This window comes from Globicephala melas, chromosome 8 (assembly GCF_963455315.2).
Source record: "Globicephala melas chromosome 8, mGloMel1.2, whole genome shotgun sequence".
In the NCBI taxonomy this organism is placed as follows: Eukaryota; Metazoa; Chordata; class Mammalia; order Artiodactyla; family Delphinidae; genus Globicephala; species Globicephala melas.
In genome coordinates this window covers 93059387-93074515 of record NC_083321.1, presented here as the reverse complement: position 1 = coordinate 93074515, position 15129 = coordinate 93059387, and the positions used below count along the sequence as shown (strand labels likewise).

The following is a 15129-nucleotide window of genomic DNA, read 5'->3' as shown; positions in this document are numbered from 1 at the left end:
GTTCATCACCTCCTTCCCCCAGCGTTTACCCAGAACCAGGAACGTGCCACCCAGAGCCCAGGCACCAAGCTGTAAGGATCTCTATTCACCCAAATCTCCAGGAAAGGAGACTTGGGTTGACTTCCCGGTCACCAGCCCAAAACTCTTGCGACTCGTTGAATCAGGAGGGCCTCCCACTTGTGTCACCCAAAGTTCCTCTGGCTGGGCAGCAGGGCCCCACCTGCGCGTGGATGTGTCCTGTACCTTCCTAACCAGGCCTTTCAACTCTCCCCCCGCCCCTGCAGTGCCCAGCCAGCCCCCCGAGAACGTCCGAGCCCTGTCCATAACTTCCGACGTGGCCGTCATCTCCTGGTCAGAACCTCCACGCAGCACCCTCAACGGCGTCCTCAAAGGCTATCGGGTCATCTTCTGGTCACTCTACGTTGATGGGGGTGAGTCTGCTGGGAGTGGTGGCCGGCTTGTGGAGCGAGAGGCACGGGGTTGGTGGAGAGCCATACTAAGGGCTGAGCACCTTCCATGGGATGTCGAGTGGAAGTCCACCCCCTCCTCCATACCTGTCATCCGGGGGTCAGAGCCGGGACCAGGGTGGGTGGGGTACACATAGTCATCTCCCTGGTGGGGACGGACACCAGCTGCTCCTGGACAGCAGTATGTTGGGCAGGGATTTGAGGGGTGAGACAGGCACATTTGCTTTTCTGATGGAATGTGTTGATATTGGGACTTTGTGGCTGTGTCAGTCAGGACAGGTGGCGCGCTCAAACGGGGCAATTGAGGAGACTTTAATGAAGGCGCTGCTTCCCAAGGAGTCTGGAGGGAGGACAGGGCCCCTGGGACTAGCAGAAGCAGGAAGCCGTCACCGCCTAGGACTAAAGGAGCAAGAGGAGGAAGCAGGGTCACCAGAACCCAGGGAGAGCCACCCGTCAGCCAGACAGACAGCGAGGCATGTGGTCTGTGCAGATGAGCCGCCCAGGACCTGGAGAAGGGTGCACAGCGGAGCTGGGGGGATAGGAATGGCAGAAGGAGAAAAAACAAAACAATGGCCCGACACTTCAGGTGCCTGCCTTCCCCTGGGATGCAGTAGTCCAGACAGGTTTGTGTAGCCCCAGACACACCAAGGCCCTGCCCACTGGTGTAACAGAGCCCTTGCAGTGACCAGGAAGTCTGCAGTCTTGCAAGCCAGAGGCCCAGCATCCCACACTAGGGAAATGAGTTTGCCTCCCCAGATCCTCAGCCTTTTGCCACGTGTCCCCTGGCTCCTCCCTTCCCTCCTGGAGGACCTGGGACTCCAGCTCATGGTCATCCCTCCGTGGCAGCGGCCCTCCCCTTCCCAACCTGGATTCTGCTCTGCCCAGAAGCCCTGCTGACAGTAGTTGTCTCTCCCTGCCACACCTCCATCATCTCCTCCCAAAACACAGAGACCTGAAGGTTTCCCGAGGCCTTATACGATGAGATGGCCTCACACAGCTGTGCTGAGCCAGGGATGGGGCCTCATTTTCCAGAATTTGCTTCCACTTTTCTAAGCCTGTGGCTCCCCACTCAGCCCTTAGGTGAGGAAGGCATCAGCCTCTCTAGTCTCCAGAGGCAACGTGGATTGATGGCCATGCCGCCCTCTTCCTGGGTCTTTCTCTGTCTCTAGTCCTAGACAGGTCCACCCTGGTTTCTAACCTTCCCAAAAAGGAAGATCCCACCACTCAGGCCTCTGAGGTTCCCCTGCACCGACCTGGAGTCCCCTCAGGCTGGGCCTGGCGTCCTCACCCTCTGGAATCTGGCCGACTGCTGCCTACCCCTGGCCGGGCCCTCTGCCGGGCCTTTGCCTGTGCCAGGTCCCTGAGAGGCTCCAGGGTAGGTTTGCCGGCACTAGTCTTCTACAAGCCGGTGTCTGGGGCTGTTTTCTGAAAAGCCAGTTGTACCAGGGGTAGGGCCGTGAGCTCAGGAGTCTGTCTCTTTCCTCCTCCTAAGGCCCTGGCCATTCCATGGGACCCTCTCCCTAAGCCCTTCTTCAGAGTCTACAGCACGTTCCTTGACGTGCTGAGAGCCAGGACGACAGGTCCTCGCTGAGCCCGAGGAAGGCTTGGCCCTTCCACTGGCCTCGCCCGCGTTCTCTGTGCGGGTTCTTTGCAGGGAGGGTGTCCTCAGTGGTGGGGAGAAGGTAACGGGGATTGACCCCTTATCCTCTCGAGAGTTCAGGGCGCTGGTCCAGGAGTGGTCAGGTGCAGGGGAGGCACCCTCAGCCTGTCATGCCCCGTGGATCCGCTGCCTAGGAAGAGCTGAGAGCCCAAGGAGGGGCCGGGCAGCCAAGAGGAGCAGCTGCTGCCTGGCCGCCTGGTCCAGGCTCCCCTCCAGGTCCAAGTCACTCCTGGGGTCCCTCACACGGAGAGAGGTTTGGGTGGAGGACAGGGGAATGTGGCTTGGAGAGATAGAGAGATGGGACTGTCCTATGGGGGGAGTATTAAGCTGAATTTGGTGCAAGGTTGACTAGGGGCCAAGGCCCAGCTGGCATTTGTCGCTCACCCTGGTTGGGCCACCTGGGGAGAAATGTGGTCCAGGAGCAGTGCCCCAAATCCGCACCCATGAACTTGAGGTGGAGGGTCCCCCTAGTCGCCACAACCACGGAGTCAAGGTCTGAGCCCAGTGGAGCAGGCCGGCCCCGAGCCCAGCCTGGCAGAGGGGCGGCGGCTGGGGGACCGTGGCCTGGCCGGCCTGGACCGCACTCAAGGGCTGCTCGTGTCCGGCAGAGTGGGGCGAGATGCAGAACATCACCACCACGCGGGAGAGGGTGGAGCTGCGAGGCATGGAGAAGTTCACCAACTACAGCGTGCAGGTGCTGGCCTACACCCAGGCCGGGGACGGCGTGCGCAGCAGTGTGCTCTACATCCAGACCAAGGAGGACGGTGAGTGCGCTCCTCCAGCCCCGGCCTGGCCTCGGACCGCGTGGCAGCTCCCAGGGCCTGCTGCTGAGCACTGCCCTCGAGCCGCCCCGCTGCTCACCCAAGGAGAAGGGTGAGAGCAGAGCCCCGTCCTTTCTCCTGTCCCTTTGGTTCGCTGAAGGGTGACTCTGAGGACACTGGGGCCCTGCTTTGGGAGAACACAGCTTACTGTAAGTGGTGGTGAGGTGCTCCGAGACTCGAGCATAACCTTACGAGCCACCGTACCCCCTCCCCCTGCCGCACTGGGTCAGAGGCTGGATAAAGCCTGTCCCCCCCACCCCAGGAGCATACTTTATGGCACCTGCTCCCCTGCAGGGTTCAGCCTGGTGTCCTCTGGGTACAGGTGGTTGGGACTGGGGGAAACGGGAGCATCACCCCACATATCCTAGGCTAGAGACTCGGCGATCACCCCACAGAGGCCCCAGAATGGGCCAGGCCCTGGACGCTGGTGTGCAGGGGGCTCTCAGGGAGGGAATGGGATGTGCTTCCACTTGGAGCTGTGATCTCAAAGCCCTTCTCCGTGGGGGCGGAACCGGAAGAAAACAGAGCTAAGGAGCCAAACCTCAAGGGGAGAGTGATGGAGTCACGTGGCGGAGGCTGGGAGCTGAGTCAGCCCAGGAGGGGTCAGGTTGGGAGAAGGGCCAGACTTCCTGCCTGGGCTGGAGCTGCACACCTCCAGGGGCCTTACCGGATCCAGGAGGTGCTGTGTGTGACCATGCACAGCTCCAAGCCCGTCTTCCACTCCCTTCCTCACCGCCCCCGAACCCCATCACTGAGTTGATTCTAACCCTTCTGAGCCAGGTGCTATATCGGCAGAAGAGTCGGTTGGTGTTAAGTGCCTTGCGCACACTGGGCGCTTAATAAACGGTAGCCAGGGTTGCCATCATGGCTTTCTTCCCACGCAGCCTCGGGTTTTTCAAAGGATACAGAGACCCACAGTCTAGGCCCTACCCAGACACTTTAGCAGAAGGAGCTGGAGGGGTGAGAGGAGTTACAAGGAGAGCGGCTCTAATGTGATGATGGAGATGTTCCCAGTGCAGCCCCGCGCTTGGTGACTTGGTGACCGGACCAGCACAGATTAATGCTCCTTACTCTCCCTAAGCCCCTCCCTTTCCATCAGATCATCCCCCTCCCCCACTTAAGCTCTGAGCAATTAAATATTTACCAACCTGCCCGCCCTACTTTTCCTGTCATTAATCCCCCCATCGAGATTTCCTGGGACAGCTCCAGGCAGAGCCACCTGCTCTTGTGTGGAGACCGAACGGAGATGGTGCTCAGCGCCTGGCCCCTTTCAGGGCCTCAAGGACACACACACACACACACACACACACACACACACACACACACACACACTGGCACCTTCTTGGCCTCTAGAAATTAACCACCCAGACCCCCAGACTTTTTGTGTCCTATTCTGATGCAAGGCGTGAGATGTAAGCACCTACACATGTTTAACTGACCAAGGCAAGACCCCACAAGGGTATCCAAAGGTCTAAGAGCACCATCCCTCCCTACAAGGAGCTGTCGACCCCCTACCCTTGAGCTGCCTACGGAGCCACACACAGGGACACGCACAGGCAGGGGCCAGGTCCTAAGGCAGCAGCTTCCCCGAGTGGAAGGGACACTGGCAAACACAGCAGCCGTGCGCGCCCCAGCCCTGCCACTTATTGGCAAGTCACTTAACCTTTCTGACCCTCAGTTTCCTCATGATAAAATGGGGACAGTGCCTCATCTAGATGTTGTAAGAAACAACATAGCTATAGAATCCTTTCTAAAATGTCAAGTGCTAGCAAATGGTAGTTGCTTTATGCCTGCCAAGAGCTGGCAATGAAATGACTGCTTCTGATGGACCCAGGTGCCCTTGAGGGAAGCCTAAGCTGAAAGGAGCCTGCTGTCAGCTGAGGTCTCATCCAGAACAGTGGTCATAACTTGATATGTGTGTGACGCGCCATCATAAGCATGATTTAACCTTCCAATAGCCCTATAGCATAGGTATTCTTTCCATTTTAGAGATGAGAAAACGGAGCCCTAGAGAGCTAAGGCAACTTGCTGAAGGTCACAAAGCCAGTGGGTGGCAAATCAAGGCTTTCTTGCCTCCCTAGCCTCTATACTTTCCATCATACCACCTGTATCGGTTAGGAAGCCTTTGGTTGATTTTAGCAATAAGCATATTTATTATCATATATAACAAGAAGTCTTGAGTAGGGCAGCTCCAAGGTTGGTTAGCTCAGTGGTTCCCATCTTTCTGCTCTGCGATCCTCAGCCTGTCAGCTGTTCCTCCCCTGGCTTCAAGATGGCTGCAGCTCCAGGCACCACGCCAGACAAGACAGAGTTCAGGATGAGAGAAGCAGTCTCTTCCTATGGGCCTCTCTTGGGAGTAAAAGAAACCTTTCCCAGAAATCCCCTCAACAGGTTTATGCTCATTTCCCATCAGCCACAGTGGGGCAGTGTGCCTCTAGTGAAGCTAGTCACTGAAAGGAGAAGGGAATTATCACGGCTGACTTACTCTAATCCTGATAAATCCTCTGGTGAAGGTGACGGAGACAGCTTTCTCTGAAGGGTGGAGGAGCATGGGTGACCCAAGCAAGAGTGAGACTCTGCAAGGAATAGGAAGGAATGACAGCAGAGGGGTAGGTGGACAGCCATGCCCGCCCCAGCCGTGCTGCTCCAGCCCCACCAGATTCTCCCATTTGTAGGTGGTAGTCATTACAGTTGTTACTCAGCTGACTTGGAAAGCAGACAGACCCACATTCCAATTCCAGCTGTGCCATGGGACAGATACCCTCATCTGAAGACTCTGTGACTCCGTACCCACCACTACCACTCCCCCTCAGGAATTTGCATTTTGCCAAAGGAAAAAAATTACCAGAAAATTTAGAGAAAGCCAAGATACATAAAAAGATAAAATGCAAACATATCAATTCAAGCTCATTTCTTAAGTCCAGATCTCTCAGTCCGAGCCTGGTTTCAGGCTGGCTCGGCTGCACTCAGTTCATGAGCTACAAAACCTCTTGCCTACCGCTTGTCTCCCCTGTGAATACCAGACCTAGCTACATGGCCTCGGAGTGCAAAGTTGGGCTGGATTTTAGACCACTTTAAAGGTCTTTAACTGAGGAAGAGGCTTGAACTAGAGCCGCATGTTAGGATGGTAACTCTTGTAGAAGCGTGGAGGATTGATTGCAGGAAGGGGATGGGGGATTAAGGACTTGGGTCAGAGAGGCCTCTTAGAACGTGTGGGCATCTAGACAGAGAAGAGGAAGGTGTGTGCTAGTTCAGCAGCAGTGAGGATGAAGGGAGGAGGACGGACACGTTTAGGAAAACATATCAGGGGAGTTCCACTTCCAGGAATGGTAGACGCGGTAACTCAAACCCACTCTCCTCCTTGCTGAGACACTAGGAAACATGAATAAAATATTTTTTAATACTTGCTTCAAGGTATCAGAGAGCTGGCAGGAAAGTAAAGAGTTACTGGGCCAGGATCCAAGGAAGAATGGAGGCCCAGGAGGCGAGCCTGGTATTTGGAACAGCTCTTCCCCTCCGGGGCATTTGCTGAATCTGGAGGCAGTGACTGAGAAACTAAGCAGTACTAGAAAGACATTAATTGGAGGCCAGGGCCTGCTAGGGTGTGTGGGTCTGTCTGGTGAACCCTCCTCCCATCCCCTTCACCCCCCACCCCTGCCTACTTTGAGTTGAGACCATGAAGGGTAGAACTCTAAGATTAAAAGTGGACCACAGGGCTTCCCTGGTGGCGCAGTGGTTGAGAGTCTGCCTGCCGATGCAGGGGACACAGGTTCATGCCCCGGTCCAGGAAGATCCCACATGCCGCAGAGCGGCTGGGCCCGTGATCCATGGCCGCTGAGCCTGCACGTCCGGAGCCTGTGCTCCGCCACGGGAGAGGCCACAACAGTGAGAGGCCCGCATACCTCAAAAAAAAAAAAAAAAGTGGACCACAAAGGGCTTCCCCGGTGGCGCAGTGGTTGAGAGTCCACCTGCCGATGCAGGGGACACGGGTTCGTGCCCCGGTCCAGGAAGATCCCACATGCCACGGAGTGGCTGGGCCCGTGAGCCATGGCCGCTGAGCCTGCGCGTCCGGAGCCTGTGCTCCACAACGGGAGAGGCCACAGCAGTGAGAGGCCTGCGTACCACAAAAAAAAAAAAAAAAAGGGGGGGGACCAAAAGTAGCTCAGCCTCAAATCATCTCAGTCCTAGAAATTAGATTGAGGTGACCTCAGGTTGCTAGTGCCCCAGATTGCAGGTGCCTGTCAGAAGCAAACATGAATTCTCTCTTTAGGAAGATTACATCACCTGAGACCTCAAATTATTTCCACAAGCAATTTTGCAAATAATGTGTCTGGCATACAGTAAAAAATAATGGTGACCATGTGAATAAAAGCCAGCAGAAAAAAAAAAAAGACAAAAGAAACAGGTCCACAAGAGTTCCAAACATAGGTTTTATCAAATATGGACTTTAAAATAATTATTCTTAACAATTGAAATTTGAAATTTTAAGAGTATTGGAAGCTATCAAATGGAAAATCTAGAAATAAAAACTATTAATAACTGAAGGGCTTCCCTGGTGGCGCAGTGGTTGAGAATCTGCCTGCTAATGCAGGGGACACGGGTTTGAGCCCTGGTGTGGGAGGATCTCACATGCCACGGAGCAACTAGGCCTGTGAGCCACAACTACTGAGCCTGCGCGTCTGGAGCCTGTGCTCCGCAACAAGAGAGGCCGCGATAGTGAGAGGCCCGCGCACCGTGATGAAGAGTGGCCCCCGCTTGCCACAACTAGAGAAAGCCCTCGCACAGAAACGAAGACGCAACACAGCAAAAATAAATAAAATAAATTAATAAACTCCTACCCCCAACATCTAAAAAAAAAAGAAAAAGCATACAAGAGAACAAACTCTACCTAATAAAACACAGGTGTTGGAGGAGCAACAGAGCAGAACAGAATTAAACCAGAGCCCCTAACTCCTCATAAAAAATAAAAAAAAACTATTAATAACTGAAATTAAGAACTCACTAGATGGGTTTAACAACAAATTAGTCACAGCTAAAGAGATAAATAGTGAACTGGAAGATAGGTCAGAAGATAATACCTTCTGACATTATAAAGACAAATGAATGGAAAATAAAAGAGCAAATAAGAGAATGGAAAATAAAAGAGCCAATAAGAGATATAGAGCAGTGATTTTCAAACTTTACTGTGCATACAAATCACTTGGGGATCATGTTAAAGTTCAGATTCTGATTTAGTAGATCTAGGATGGAACCTGAGATTTTGCATTTCTAACGTGCTCCCAGGTGACACTGCTGCTGATCCATGGACCACATTCTGAATATCAGGGACATAGAAGATGTGAGAAGATATCCCAAAGAAGAGGAGAAAGAGAATGGAGCAGAAGATAAAATGTCTGAAAACTTTTCAAGGCTGTGAAAGACATCAAGCCCAAATGCACGAAGCTCTACAACCCTCACAGGCAATAACTTAAAGAAATCCACACCTAGGCTTATCATAATAGAGCTGCTAAAAAACAAAGAGAAAAATCTTAAAAGCAACTGGAGTATAAAAAGGCCACTTACCTTCAAAGGAGCAAAAATTAGATTGTCAGCTAACTTATCAGAAACAATGGAAGCCAGAAAACAATACAATGCTATATTTAAAGTATGTATGAAAAAATAGTTATCAATCTGTAATTTTTATACCTAGCAAAAATATTTTTCAAGATTAAGATGAAATAAAGACATTTTCAGACAAAAAAAAAACTGAGAGAATTTATCATCAACCTACCTGCCCTGGAAGAAATACTAAAGTGTATTCTTTCACTAGAAGGAAAATGATCCCAGGTGGAAACTCAGTGATGTAGGAAGGAAAGAAGAGCAATTAACAGTGAACATATGGGTAAATCAAAATCGATATTGATTGCGTAAAATGGTGATCATGTCATCGTCTTGAAGGGGGATCTAAAATATATACAGAATTAAAATATACAACAGTGGCATGTAAATTGAGAGAAGGTAAATGCAAGTTCTAAGTCCTTGCATTGTCTGAGAAGAAAAGTGCCAATTAATAATGTTAGACTTTGGTAAGGCAAAGATTCACATTGTAATCTAAAAGTAATTAAAGACTGTAAAACTAACAGAGAGGGGGAAATAGAGTGTTTTTAATACTCAATCCAAAAGAAGGCACAAAGGAGAAAACAATAGGTGGGACAAATAGAAAGTATTTAGTAAGATGGGATATTTAAACCCAAATATATCAGTAATAGCATTAAAGATAAATTGACTAAATTCTCCAACTAAAAGATAAAGATTGCCAGATTGGCTAGCAATGAAACAAAACCCAAATATGTGCTGTTTATAGGAGACATCTAAAACATAATGGTGTAGAAAAGTTAAGCATGAAAAGATGGAAAAAGATAGACATACCATGCAAAACTAAGAGAAAACCAGAATATTAATATCAGACATAGTATGCTTTAAGGCAAAAACTCATTCTTAGAAGGACACTTTGTTATGGTAAAAGACTTAATTTACTAGGCAAATAAAGCAGTTCTAAATTTTTATGAACTTAATAACCTTGAAATATATAAAACAAAAACCAACAGCACTACCTGTAGTGTTGGGATAAATAGATAAATCTATAATCGTAGTGGGAGATTTCAACATATTTCTCTCAATAACTGATAAGAAAAAAAAGGTATGCAATGACAGAGAAGTTGAACACTGCAAATTGTCCCAGTGGCCATCCATAGACCCCCTTGCATCCCGAAACTGCAGAGACCCCTAACAGAGGTAAATGGCAAGGCTATAGCAGTGAAGAAGGACAGAGTTAAGGATGATTGTGAGCTTCTGGGTTCAGGTCCCTGGACGGATGATGCTGCTGTTTTTAATTATTTTATTTAACCTAGAATTGTTGACCACTTATTAGATTTAAAAAATTGAAGTAGGTGCTAAAAGCTGAGAGTCACGGGAGGGAATGCAAAAATACTAGTTGTTACAATCTATTGAGTGTCTTCTGTGTGTTAGGCACTGTGCCTAATTATTTTAATTAGCACTAATTCTCACTACAGACCTTTAATGTGGTTGTTATGTCCCTATAGATGGGGAAACTGAGGCTCAGAAAGGTAAAATAAGTTGAATAGGATACCATCACAATCTTCAAAGGAGCATAAAAGCTCCCAGGAGGGAAGGCAAGTCACAACAATACAAGGGAAAGATGAAGAAGGAGACTGTGGGCTGCAAACAGGATGCTTCCAGTCTCCCAGGCAGAGCCCTGGGGTCCCAGCCAGGCCAGGCAGGCTCAGACATGGGAGCAAGGGGAGGTCAGAATCCATACAGATTGGATCCACTTAGGATGGATTTCTCAGCCAATTCTAAAGAGAAAGAGAAAAGGGCCTAGCCAGACCCCCAAGGGCAGTGCCCTGAGCACATGACAGGAAACACAGTCACCCACTGGCTGACCACTGACCCTTGACCCTCGGGAGGAGGCCTGCTCTGTGAGTCTCTAGAGTCCCCAGCCTCAAGGAGCTCACAGGGCAAAAAGCAAATTGACCTGTATATTTGTTTGGCCTAAGTACAAGCTTCATTAGTAGGGTCATTGGGATCAAGATGAATTCCTTATGGGTTCTGTTTCTTTCTCGTGTTTCTTAAGTCCTTGGTTCTGGCCAAACAGTTCTGAAACTGGCCACTCCCAGTGCTTCCATCTCAGAGACTTTGTTACAAGCCCCTAATAATCACCACCTGTTTGCCATGCTAGAACCTCCTCCTTTAAACCACAGCTCAGAGATGCCTCCTTCAGGAAGCGCTCCCAGATTGATCTGCCTCACTCTCCCCACCCTGTCATTCTTTCCCAAAGGCTTTGCTCCTCCTTTCTCTAAACTGACCCGACCTTCCCCTGCTCAGTTCCAGGTCCCCCCGCTGGCATCAAAGCTGTCCCTTCATCCGCTAGCAGTGTGGTTGTGTCATGGCTCCCCCCAACCAAGCCCAACGGGGTGATCCGCAAGTACACCATCTTCTGCTTCAGCCCCGGGTCTGGCCAGCCGGTAAGTGGGCCCAGGGCCAAATGATGAGCAGGACAGGAGAAAGAGAAAGTACCTGTAGATCAGCTGGCTTCTGAGCCAAACCCTGGGGCTGCTTATATCTGTGCTGCTTCTTGGATTCATGCATAAGTATGGGCACTGGTCACCCAAGAGTGGCTAAAGCCTTACCCCAGTCCATCTTGGGTCAGTCCTCTGTTCCAGGGGCTGCAAGATTATCACAAGCCCTGGAAGCTCCTTTGAGTCAGGGGTCACGTTCAAGCAGGTGAGAGGACAGGGCCTCGGCTCTTCTGGTCTGGCTGACCAAGGAAGCTCCTAGCAGATCCCAGAGCTCTGGACTGGGGACTCGCTGGCCCACGGCCTTTGGAAATGAATCAACTTTTCAGTATGATCAGTCCTGGCTTGGAGGGCTGCTGGAGCTCTACCCTGAGTGGCCCCCCTCAGCATGGCGCCAGTTGAAGAGAGAGGAGAAGGTGGGGACAGATGGGGGAAGGCAAGGGCATCTCTCTCTGGGCCAGGGTCTGGGCCTAGCCTAGGGGAGAGGACTGAGAGATAGCTCTATCTGCCTAAACCTGGGAGCAAAGTGGGCAGCCCCCAGGCTGGGGCACAGTGCGGGGGGCTAACCCCTGCCCTCTACTGAGGGCTGCTAAGGGGGAGGAGAGGATGAGGGCAGGTGCCGTGGGATATGCATCCGTATCCCATAATAGGCATCCTTCCCTCTGCCTCTTTCCTTATCTCCAGCCACTCAACCAGAGTTCTGCTGGGTGACTGCTCTGCACACCTCTTATAGTTACAAGAGCAGGTGCAAAGACACCTGCCCTTGGGGCGCTTCCAGTCTAGTGGGAAAAGCAGAGGGGTGCTCCCTGGGGAGGCGTGAGTACTATCAAGGGATGTGCTCAGGACCGGGGAGAGCAGGGAGCAGCAGGAAGCCAGCTTCTCCCTCCATCAGCAACTTGTGATGTGACAGCAGCCCCAGCACCTGCAGATGAGCTTCCGGCAGCCCGGAAAGCTACCCTGAAATTGCTCGGTAACTGTGTCATCATCTCATCCTCTGTTCTCTGCTTTCCTGTGGTCTTTCTGAATTACCTCTGAGCCCTAGGTGGCCCCGCGCCTCACCAGTTAGGCCAGAGTTCTATTACCAGAGGGGAAGCCCAGAAATGTCTTTGCAATGACTCCGTCCCCTCCTCTCCATCCTCATAGCCACTACGTCACATGCAGAAAAGTACATATATGATGACTATACAACTCCATGAATTTTCACACATCCAAGTATGCAGAAGGGGGGATTCCCAGAGCAGGGAACAGGACAACACCCCAGAAGGTCACCACCCTCCCCCTGCAGGCGTAACCACCATCCTGACTTCAGAGTAGCATTGCCTCTTTTTGTACTTTATATTACACACACACACACACACACACACACACACACACACACACACACCATTTGCCTAGCTTCTTTGACCCAACATTATTTTGAGTTTGTGAATTTCATCCATATTGTTCTGTGTGGTTAGAGATCACTCACTGTCACTTCTGTATAGTTTTCAATTACGTGTGTGTATCACAATTTATTTATCCATTGTGTTATCCGTTGATAGGCATTTGGGTAGTTTTCCGTTTGGAGCTATTACAGATGGTGCTGCTGTGAAAACTCTTGTCCGTGTCTCTTGGTGCTCTTGTGTATGCGTTCCTGTTGGGCCTATGAGAGGAACTGCTGGATCACGGGGTCTGCAGGTGTTAGGTTGAGAACACCCTGCCATTGTTGGGGGGTTGCACCAATTTTCCAATCAACATCTTCAGCCACGTCTTCTGCCCCTTTTGCCCCCTCCTCCTGCCCCTCCCCCACACACACGTCCTAGGCTCTTGTTACACTCGGCTTGTCACCGTCTGGACAGCCGCTCTGCCTTTCACCCCCCAGCCCTCTGCCCCCGCTGATCCTACCGCCCATGGCGTGTTCCTCATCCTCTAGCACACGCTGAATGCATTCGCTGACAGTTAGCTGCTCACTCACCTGTCTCCCGTACTGGTCTGAGGGGCCCTGTGAGGACAAGGGCAGCATCTATCTATTCATCTTTGGGTCCCCAGCTGTGGAACATGGTGCCTGGAACATCATCGTCACAGAATACGTGTTTGATGAATGAATTACTAGCAACCTGGCAATTGTAAAGCCTTAGACGTTGGGCAAGTTTCCCTTCATAAGTTGATGAGAGGGTGGGAACTCATTCTCCAGCTTGGGTTTGTATGGTCATTACTTCCTCTGATAATGAAGTCTTTCAAAGGGATTTGTATCTGGAAATGCAGCCTCCTCATTAACTCAGGCTCCAGGATGCCCAGTCAACTGGCTGGGGACACATGTCCCAGGCTCCGGAGCAGAGTGCCTGGTCCCCATGCCCTCCTCCTGCTGCTGGAGACCTGGGGACCCTCCCTCCTTCCTCTTCATGCCCCGAGCATGGAGGAACCTCCTCTCCCCTGGGGAGATTTCCCATCAGACATTGTCACATGGTGGGTGGGGCAGGTGTGCTAGTGTGATGAGAACTGCAGTTCAGCCATGTTGCAAGGCAGGGACTGGGCTGAACGAGGGACCAGGGGACCTAACCACCACGTGTGATTGTGTAATATGATTGCTTTGCAGAAATATATTCCAGATTCCAAACAACTGCATCACAAATTCATTTATGAAAGAGCTCCAGGAGTGAGGGCACACTCGTGGACGTGTGATGGTGCAAGACTGTGGGAGTGAGTGTGGGGTGAGAGGCAAATGCACGTGAGTCTGTGTGTGTACATACTGGAGTGTATGAACTTGTGTGTGCGGAATCCTCAGAATAGATGAGGGAAACTACATATGGTGCAGGATCCCAGGAATTACACCCTAGGGCTGGCCACAGCTGCATTGAGTCCTGTTAGAAATTTTACCAAACAATTTAATACACTTGTTGTTTTTCTCTGATTATCAAAATAATACAATTTTATTGTAGAAAATTCTGTAAATATATAAAATATAGAGAGGAAAGTAAAAATTACTTGTAATCTCATTCCCTAAAGATAAACATTGGCAACATTTTGGTGTATAATCTTCCAGTCTTTGATCTGTACATATACCATGGTTTTGTTTTGGTTTTTTTACAAAATTAAAATAAAATTTTACACAATTGATATAATCTGCATTTTTCATGTAACATATGAAGGGACTTTCCCACACCATCGAATATTCTTTTTTGTGGGATTTTAGTTCCCCAACCAGGGATTGAACCCAGGCCCTTGGCAGTGAGAACGCAGATCCTAACCACTTTACCACCAGGGAATTCCCATGACATCAAGTATTCTTTTAAAATATTATCTGTATGTACATAATCTATTTAGCCAGTCCCCCAGTTATTCTATATTTAATGTTTTTAATTTTTCACCATTATAATGTTTCATTGAGAGTTCTTCATAAAAGTTTGTATGTACACGTTTTATTTTTTTCTTAGGTTAAATTTCTATAGGAATTCCTGGGTCACAAAGAGTATGAATATTCTTAAGATTTGCATACATGTTTGCAAATTACTCTTCAGAAATTTTGCACCAATTTATACTTCTTATACAGCATTATAAGTAGTATATACTTCTTCCTTGTGCCCATATTAATCCAAGGTGTTATATATTTTTCTTTTTTTGACAGTTGGGATTTTTTAAAAAAGAGGTCTTGTTTTAAGTTATATTTCTTGGATTACTAGTTAGGTTGATTAGTGCTATGTGTTTTCTGGCAGTTTTTTTCATCTTTGGGTAATTGTCAATTCATGTCCTTTGTCCATTTTTTATTTGGGTGTATTGTGGTTTTCTTCTTATTGATTTGTAAGTGCTCTTTACATATTAAGGATAATAACCATTTTTGATCATATATGTTTCAAGTATTTGCTTGCCTTTGATTCTAGTTTTTATTATACCATAGGTTTTCTTTTTGTATAATTTAAATTTATAAATCATTTTTGATTTTTGCCTTTATTTTTGTTATTAGGACAGATAAATTTTAACCTATAGTTTCTTCTTTCATAGTTTTACCTTTTTTTAACCTTTGATTCACTGGGACTTTATTTGGGAGTAGAGTTGTTTATTTCTGAAAGTGATTTCAGGACATTCTTGGGGAATCCAGGTTAAAAGAAGGCACCCAGGATCTGGGTAAT

The 15129-nt window shown here is 49.4% G+C and overlaps 1 protein-coding gene across 2 annotated transcripts in view; it reads left to right on the top strand.

Annotated features, from left to right (window-relative positions):
• Positions 1-15129, top strand: part of DSCAML1 (DS cell adhesion molecule like 1) — a 341768-nt gene that overhangs the window by 309240 nt on the left and 17399 nt on the right. For both annotated transcript variants that reach the window (XM_030837857.2, XM_060304108.1), the window contains 3 exons: positions 285-431; positions 2736-2891; positions 10833-10972. In XM_030837857.2, the coding sequence (XP_030693717.2) occupies positions 285-431; positions 2736-2891; positions 10833-10972 (443 nt within the window). The remainder of the gene's footprint in view (positions 1-284; positions 432-2735; positions 2892-10832; positions 10973-15129) is intronic.